General features: G+C 36.8%; 1 protein-coding gene across 1 annotated transcript in view; it reads left to right on the top strand.

The window, feature by feature from the left end:
- The window catches only part of LOC107600990 (von Willebrand factor D and EGF domain-containing protein), a 70526-nt gene that overhangs the window by 20034 nt on the left and 40846 nt on the right, over window positions 1–9646 (top strand). The window contains exons 11-13 of the mRNA XM_016292994.1: window positions 1100–1302; window positions 2026–2966; window positions 7013–7149. Of these exons, the coding sequence (XP_016148480.1) occupies window positions 1100–1302; window positions 2026–2966; window positions 7013–7149 (1281 nt within the window). The remainder of the gene's footprint in view (window positions 1–1099; window positions 1303–2025; window positions 2967–7012; window positions 7150–9646) is intronic.

Below are 9646 nucleotides of genomic sequence, written 5' to 3'. Positions count from 1 at the left end.
GTCACACCTGGGAGTGAGATGCAGAGGCACTTCCTTCAGACTGAGGCTCATTAATTTCACTTTTGGTGTGAGAGGGCCCTTACAGTTGCCAAAAATGTAACTTTTGTGTTTTTTATTATTAAAAAACAAACAAGCAAGCCCAACCCAAGTGACAAAAAGTAACCCAAAAGAAACATAATGCATTACTCTCCATAAACAGTAGCTAATGCAATTAGTTACTTTTTCATGGTGTAATGCAATATTGTAATGCATTATTTTTAAAAGTAACTTTCCCCAACACTGCTCACAGTATAAATATTAGATTTGACACAATAAAATAAATACACAATAGACCATATGATATCTCATTGACTTTGCAAACTCAGGAAATCTCAGTCCTGCTTTGAAGTTCAAGCTTCAATTTCTTGGTGAAATTTTCTGAAAAGTAAACACAGATCTCAACTGTTTAGAAAATATACTTTTTTCCCTGCAAAAAGATTTTAAAGCGCTCGGTCTCCACAGACCATCGGTCTGTCAGTGCAGCAGATGTTGTCATTGTTGCACTGTAACACACTTTGAATGAGGAAGTGTTTTGTGATGGTTAAATTTATCTAGATTTGTAATATTCTGATGTAGACTCTTGACAAATTGCCACTAATGTCCTCACAACCAGCTGGCGGGGAAATGGGATCTTTTACTAACATGTGAATTTAGTTTATGATTGAAGTTGGGCTAAACTGAAGTTTAATTGATGAAGTATGATTTTTGATGATGTTGGATAGACCCAGTGCATGCATGGAGACATTGAAAGACAAATATATTTTATATATAAATTAATAATAAATTCCTTAATTTTAAATTATATTTTTGTAAAATATAAAAAGTAGATAAATATATTAATAAGAAATATAAATAAACAGGTTTTTATCTTTTGTAGAATTTTTCTCCATCTTTTTTTATCATCTTTTTCATTTTATTTTAATAAAAATCTGTACTTGACACTATCTAAACATTTGCCTTGCATATTTAAGGGTCAGCATGACCTGATTTTGATGATTTTGGTTTAATGTTTAACGTTAAAAATGTAAGAATTTAGGTCATTTTCGTTTGACCTCTGCAGATCGTTTTTGCCTCAGGGGCGTTTGTGCGAGCAGACATCAGTGATTGGGGAATGAGTCTGTCCGTCAGGGCTCCAAGTCAGGACTTTAACGCCACCAGAGGCCTGTGTGGGTTATTTGACCGGAACAGCCACAATGACCTCCATCATCCTGCAGGCACAAGCTATCGTGACAAAGACCTAGAGGAATTCATTCAGGGCTGGAGGTGAGAGATGCTTTTTCAACATCCATACAATCTATATTTTCACTAGAAACGATATATGGTACTTAACTGGGCTATTGAGTTAAAGCTGGGTAATAAATCTAGTCAGAACCAAGTCTGTCGTGAGGTGCGCCACTAAGGTCGTCTAAGGTGAGGCTCTTCAACTCCAGTCCTGGAGTGCTAGTGTCCTGCAGACTTTAGTACCAATCCCAAATTTAAGCCACCTTTCTGTAATTTGCAAGTAATTCTGAACACCTTAATTAGCTTGTTTGGGTGTGTCTGGTGAGGGTTAGAGTTAAACTCGAAGGACACTGGCCCTCCAGGACTGGAGCTGAAGAGCCTTGCTCAAAGGTGGATTTAACTGATGGTCCTGGTCAGAAATATGGAGCTATAATGCAGGTAAGAACTATGAAAGACACAAAAATGTGCAGATATATGTACAAAAATTGTCTCACATTTACAAGCTGAAAATGTCCAAAAGTTGCCAAACAAGTGAGCGTAGATAGGAGACTTGGATAGCAGTTCGGTTTCAGATTAGAGTTTGCATCACCATTTAACCTTGATTTGCTCGTTTTAATGTCAAATATAATTAAAGCAGAGGAAAGTCTCTAATCTAATGGGCTAACCTTTCTCGAACTCTAAATCCTCTCTTGACGTAGTGCTTGAGGGCTTAATTCAAAGGCTGATTTGAGACAGTCATATTTTTGTTTTATTTCTCCATGTCAGGATTACGCCTGGGGAGAGCCTGTTTGACAGCACGCCACCTGCCGTGGATGAGGAGATAAAGTGGAATTTCTGTGCTTGTCAAAAGGCATACAGCCTGTCCCTCCATTCAGCACACGCCTCCGAAGGCCAATTAAACCCGCCTCCCATCTCTCGCTGTCTATCTCACGACGACACAGATTACACGTCCTTGTTCCCCTTCAAAGATGCCACTGCCGAGCACACCCTTAAACCTGTCTCCACCCGTAACATCCAGAAGCGGGAGACGTTGGCTGAAGTGTCAGAATTAGGTGTTAAACCAAAGTCTCAGGTGTCCCAAGGTCTGGCAGAGAACTCTCCTTCTGTAGAGGAGTTAGAACTGGACTTATTATTTAAAGTTGACGCTCCTCGCTTGAATGAATCTAAGGTGCCCTTACCAAGCTCAGGTGGAAGGCCTAAGAGACAAACCCTTGACTTTCTGCCCGTTTACACTGTCCAGGCCCTAAGCCAGACCGACCTCGAAAGTTTTGCCTACTTCTTTCCAGATGACCACCGCTCTTCCAGCCGTCCAGCTGCCCACCCTTCCTGGCCGACACCTAGTCGCCTCACATCTGCCAAAGCTTTGGAGGTCTGCCAACTAGCCTTGGCGAACTCAACCGTGGGCACAGTATGCAAGAGTCTGCTGGGCCGGCGCCTGGAAGAAGCTGTGGATCTCTGCATCCTGGATCTTCAGTTGAAAGATGATTTAGCCTGGGAGGACGCCCTTGTACCCTTCCTGGAGAACGAATGTGAACGGAAGTGGTTGGAGAACCGGACCCAACGTTCTCAGGAAGCTTCCAGACCGTTGGAGGATATCGCAACAGCCCTGCGTTGTCCGAACTTCTGTAATTTGAATGGGCAATGTGTAGAGTGGGGATGTCAGTGTTATCCAGGCTACAGCTTTTACGACTGCAGTCTTACTATCAGTAAGTGATAATTCTGACATCCGTCTGTTGCTTCAAATGTGGTCCCCAGGGATCCTTGATTATCAAAAACACCCTGGGCTGAACTTATGTCAGAATAGCTGTCAATAAGCAGCCATATGGGGTACTGCAACATTTTTTGTGTGACGTATCTGCAGGGGGTTTGAATAGGGAACACAGTTGTGGATTAGAGTTGTCTTTGACGCTTTGCTCGGATGGCTGGGGAATGTCTACCTTTGTTATCACTCACTCTAGATATGATGGTGTCTCATCCATCAGTCCTTTATTTAACATTTGAAAGTTTTCTAAAAAGGGTGTGGTCCAAGAGGAGATTTATTGATCAGAAGTTGTTCATTCATAGCTCAGGTGACTTTGTTATGTCTATTTTAAGTATCTAAGATATTTCCTGAAAATAATTACTGCTGTTACCTTTTCATCATTCGTTATTTGATTGGATGGCCAAAATTTAAGATACTTTTTTACAGAGAGTTGAATTAATAACCATTTTATTACAAGATGACAACTTTTTTTAGTGTTCTTAAGTAACTTTAGTTGTTAACACATGTGCTCTAGCTAATACACAGAACTGTGGTGCTCATTTGGACAATGTGACTCGAATTTTGTTCTTTTCTTTATTATACTACAAATAATAATGTCAAAAATAGAATATTAATAAAATCAAAAATTAGAAATATGAATGGTATAATAGGACTAATACAGCCCCATGACCCTCTTAAACAAACAGTGCACCCCAAAATCACACTTCTGTTCTGTCATTATTTACTCTCATGTCATTCCAAAACCGCATGTTGTCATTTTTTTTTCTGCACGTGAAACAGAATAAGCTATATTTTGAAGATTATGCAGCTCTTGTCGTTGTGCAATGAGAGCTCAAAGTGATCTTTCAAGCTTGATGAACAACAAAATAACATCATACGAGTTTGGAATAACATGAGGGTGAGTAAAAAATGACAGAATTTTAATTTTGTCTGAATGATTCCTGTAATATACAAATGGTGCATCCTGGCTACATTTTCAGTCTGTGTGTTCATTAGATTCATCTCAATATTTGAAAATGAGAGGGAAAAGGAACCAAAGGGATTCAATTTCAATTTTCGCACAGGCCAGAAAACTGCACATCACATATTCTCCTCAGTCTTGTGGCACATTTTATGCTATTACTGCCAACATGAAGGGTGTCCGGAACGAAGCTCTACTACTTTTTATTTCCCATAATTCCAGGCAGAGTGAAAATCAAGTCCATAGAAAAGGCAATCAGACCAGATTCAATACCTGTGCATATCTGGGTTTCATTCAATAGTGGAACAATCTGAAAAACCTCACTTCTGCCTTCATTCAGCTGTGAGGCAGGGGTCACATTCTGTAGAAAGGACTCTTCTTAGATTCATCTTTTTTTTTAATAGAGCAGGTTCAGTGAGTCATCCCATTGCTCCTCATTTATCATTTCTCTTCAAACATAAAGCACCAGCATTCGCCCTTGTGGCAGAGATTAAAAACTCCTGAATATCTCTCATGCTCTCTTCCTGGCCGGTCAGGGACAGTGTGTATGTGTGTGTGTGTGTGTGTACACTGCGTCAGTGCTTGAGGCTTGTCTGGTTCAGATCTGCATTTTAGGAGCTCGGGAACAGAGTGAATCATGGGAAAATCACCTCACTGACCTGCTGAGCTGGAAATTTTTGATCTCCAAGGCGATTAGGAAGGTATATGTGTGGCATTCCTGCAGTGAGAGTGAAGGGTTTTTTTTAAGGTCCATGTTTTTGTGGCTTGTTTTGAAGCCATAATGATCTTTGGTTCAACAGCTAATATCATTTTAATTGTTTGCTAATTGATTTTCACATGATGTTACATAACATGCTAATTGTTAGAGTCGGAGGTAACAAGAATCGGGGAAACAGGCCTTGTGCATTTTGGAAATAGGTAAAGTAAATTTCTATATAATTTTAAACATTATATGATATGATATAATATGGCATATACAGTATATATTATAGTTTATAATTATACATTTTTAAAAATATATTGATATCATTTATATTGCAGGCTATATGTAGATAAATGCATAAAAATATGCACATTTTGGAAAGGTTGTTGTTTAAAGTAAACTTCTATATGGTTTTAAACCGTTTATGGGATAATGCCATTAAATGTTAATAAATTGCATCTATATAATATATTTATATTATAGTTTATTCTTACAAATTTTTAGAAATACTTGAATGGAATATATATATGACAGGCTATAGGTTGATAAATAAAAAAATAAATATGCAAATATGCATGCAAAAATAAACTCCTTTAAAAGGTTCATGAAAAATGCAGCATCAAATAATACTTTTAATATTTTTTAAATATATTATTTTAAATTTTTATTAAGCTAACAAAACATTTAATAGCAGATTTTCTTTATCAGATGTGGTACTTTCATTGCATGACTCACAAATGTGTCTTCTATTTCTCTTTAAAAATAATAATAATAATAATAATAATAATAATAACAACTTAATGGTCTCTGATGGTAGTATGTCTTTCCTAAACAGTGTTGAGGGGGCGATTTTATTTTATTTTTTGTAATTATTTTATTATCACTTTTTTACCCAGTGTAAAATTACACAAAATGAGACCATCTGGAGGTTCTTTGATGAGGCTAAAATTCATTAGCACTCACTCTGTGCTTAATTGTTCTCCTCCAAGGATCGTTTTCTCTGATATCTTTCATTGTTTTCCTTCTCCATTTTTAGATATTTACTACACTTCTGCCTTATAGTTTAGCATCCCATCCCAGTACATCCATTTTTGTTTGCGTCGCAGATATGTGATTTAAATAGACTTCCACCCTGCGGAGATCCGAACATAAGGTTATGCTCTGGTAATAAAAACACTGATTTGAAATGAGCCGAGATGGGAGCGATAATCGCATTAATCAAGCATAATGCAGCCACAGTACAGTCATTTCAGCCTGTCGCTGAAACTATATTAAGTGTTGTTGTGTTTTATAAGGCCTGCGAGATGCCCAAACATGCTCGTATTTACTCGTTTGCATTATTCAAGAAGCTCAGTTATGGAGAACGTTATTTTCCCCAGCTCTAATTATACCGTAATGTTGAAGAATGAATCTGTTCCCAGTTAAATGGCAAACGCAGACTGGCAAGGTCAGAATCCTGATGTATAGCTTAAAGCCGGGATTGTTTTGTTTGTTTGTTTGTTAGCAGCAATTTACTTTGAAACGACTTTCGTTCGCTGTGACTGCGTCTTTCAAACTGCCGGTGTTGCATTTTTCCATTTGAGTCTCGTAAACTTTATTCACTGGTGCACTCTAAAAAATGCTGGGTTAAATACAACCCAGTGCTGGGTAAAATAGGGACAAACCCAGCAATTGGGCTGTTTTGACCCAGCGGTTGGGTTACTACCCAGAAGGTTGGGTTAAACATTTAACCCAACCACTGGGTCAAAACAGCCCAATTGCTGGGTTTGTCCCTATTTTACCCAGCACTGGGTTGTATTTAACCCAGCATTTTTTAGAGTGTTGTTTTCAGAAAGGACGGGGCATTTTCGAGAGCGCACATGATTAAAGACTTCACATAAATTTACAATGGAGTTTTTGGGTTTAAGAAGACTCTCATAGTGCCTTTTCAATGAATCAACCAAGAGTAGACTGCAGACTGTCATTTTTGCAGGCTCATTCGACTGAAAGGCTTTTTCTATGAGGTTTTGTATGAGGTTGTTGAGTTGAATGATAAAGAACACATTGGTTTTGACCTTGTGACCCACACAAGTCTGTACTTTTTCCATTTACTCCCCAAATTGCTTTCTACCAAGCAAGTGTGTGTATTTATTTGTGTGGGTTTGGTTGTGTTTAGCAGTAAAACTACAGTGTCAAGGCCACGCCCTTCTGACAGGCCACACCCCTCTGATTGGCCACGCCTCTAGAGACTTGAAGTTGCTATGGCAGCCACAACTAGTGTATTTGAACAAACCCCTAAAATGTATACTTATGTGCTGTAAATTGTCTGTTTCTTTGGTTTCCTCAGGTCAGCCAATAGAAATCACCGATCTGGAGAACAGCGGTTTGTGTGACGTACGTGAGTTCGACTGTGACAGCGTGAGGGTTTTCGGACTGGGTTTCATTGAGTCACCTGACCTAGCGTGTCTTGTGATCAGATTGAAGGTGAGACACGAAATGATGTCACTTGTGTTTATTAGGCAAATTATAAAGAGAAAATATTTCGTCTTTTTTAAAACATTTAGTATTAAATAATTATATAATTTATTAATTATAATATTTTAATAATATAATAATAATTTACTTTATAATGCACTATATATAACAAATAACTAAAATATTAGTATTTTAATTATAAAATATCTTTCTCTCACTTGCTCTCTCTCTGTATATTATTTGTATTTAATAAAACAAATAAATTATAGTAATGAATAAAATATGGAATGTAAATTATAAATATGTAATAATAAATAAAATATAATTTATAAATGAGAGAGAAATTATGTATTATTTTATAAAACTTGTAATATTTAAAAATTTTAGTAATTGGAATAATTTAATATTAAAATAATCATTTTAGGTTATTTAATAATTAGAAAATAATAAATACTCATATATTATGAGACTATTTAATATTTGCTATTTATTAAATAACTATACATACATGCATATATGTATATGTATATATGGAACATGATCTTAGCCGTTATAATAAACTAAATAAAACAACATTTTTAAATTACTAAACATTATATATATATGTTACATCTATTTATCTTTAACTGCAATTGATTTTTCAGTGGCTAAGATCACGTTTGAGATCACGTCTTCTTTAATATTTCATCAGGGAGTCTTTTTGAATCTTAGCATGGCTTTTTTTTTAATACCTGCTTGCCATCTGTTTGTATATTTAATTACAAGAATGAGGGGGAGAAAGGCATGAGGACATCTGAGGAGTTAATCAAAGCAATAAAATCAGTAATCAGTCAACACAGCAGAGCACATTCAAAGAAAACCCCATGCAATAAGACCAGTAAACAACATGTAAACACATATAATGTGCTGTAATTATCTGAGGATTTATAATCGGCTGGTGATTCCTTTATTAAATTGTCTGTTTTACTTAAAAGTTTTGGGCTCAAAGTTAATTTCATGATGTCAAATCGATGCCCTGCAGGGCTGGGTTTAACCCTCACGGTCTAACAGACCCTAGAGCCTTTTGAATAGCTCAAAAACATACCTTTATTAACCTTGAACAGGTTAATACTTCTAAATGTATGAAAAGTTCATGTCTACCTTTCTCTTTGACTTCAATTACATCTTCGTAGTTGGTTTTGAATAAGCCAGAGGAATATGTTAAATTCATTTGATGGTGAACCAAAGGTTAATTTTGAAATGAATATTGTTACTTTTTTACAAATACAGTTTGGGGATCTTTGGGACCTCAAAACATCATGGTTAAAAAGCAAATATAGCTTACAAAAAACCCACAAGAATCCCACCATGTAAATCTTAATATGTTCCCTGCATTTGTATTTCTCTCATTTGAATTCCACTGCTCATATATTTCCGAACCGCCCACTTTTCTCGCCGTCTTTTCCCAGGGGGTGTTCCACCTGCTGTGTGAGGTCATCCCATTTGAGCAAATTGGTTTGACGTTCATTATTCTAGCTGTTTCTGTTTTTCTCAAGGAATGAACGGCCTGGGGTGAAGATTACTCTAATTGAATTTGACCTCAAACAGTCTTGAACAGCTGAAGCACATATGTCCATCCTAAAGTTTTAGCATATCTTCTGATAAATGAGGATTGAATTTAAAGAAAAAGTTCACCTACAATTTAAAATGAATTTACTTACTCTAATGTTGCTCCAAACCTGTATGACTTCCATTAACTTTCATTATGTGGAAAAGAGCGGCCAGAACATTCTTCAAAATAACTTTGTGTTGCACTGAAGAAACAAAGTCCTACAGGTCTGGAATGACATGAATGTGAGTAAATTGACAGAATTTTCTGCTTGAGGTGAAACATTTCTGGGTGGCCTGCACTTGTGTAAAAAAACAAAAAAAAAGTGTACTGAATGCGCACTTGTAGTGAACTTCAAATGTTAAAAATACATTTACAAAATTTGTACATACAGATAATATAATATTAATGAAATAAAATTCACTGAAGTGTACTTAAAGATAGTTCAGAGTTTCTCAACATGCTTAAAGGGGTCATATGATGCGATTTCAATTTTTCCTTTCTCTTTGGAGTGTTACAAGCTCTTGGTGCATAAAGAAGATCTGTAAAGTTGCAAAGACTAAAGTCTCAAATCCAAAGAGATATTCTTTATAAAAGTTAAGAGTTAACCACACCTACCTAAAACGACTCGTTCTAACACGCCCCCACATGTCTACGTCACTATGTGGGAAGATTTGCATAATGCGCGCCCAAATGTTCACGCAAAGAAAGAAGGTGTAACTTTTAGTCTCACTGTAGTATTGTTGACGCTGCAGCCATGTCGTGAAGACGCTGTGTGCTTCGTTGTGAAAGCGAAACTACTTTGTTTGGTCTTCCAAAAGAGGACGATATCTGCTTCGTCATGCCTAGAGCTGATCCGTGCTGGTCGCTGAGGAAATACTTCAACTTCGTGCTGTCGATTGCCGGATCGGCTTTCAC

This window comes from Sinocyclocheilus grahami, unplaced genomic scaffold (assembly GCF_001515645.1).
Source record: "Sinocyclocheilus grahami isolate Dianchi unplaced genomic scaffold, SAMN03320097.WGS_v1.1 scaffold295.1, whole genome shotgun sequence".
Lineage (NCBI taxonomy): Eukaryota > Metazoa > Chordata > Actinopteri > Cypriniformes > Cyprinidae > Sinocyclocheilus > Sinocyclocheilus grahami.
This window is presented reverse-complemented; position numbering and strand designations above follow the sequence as displayed.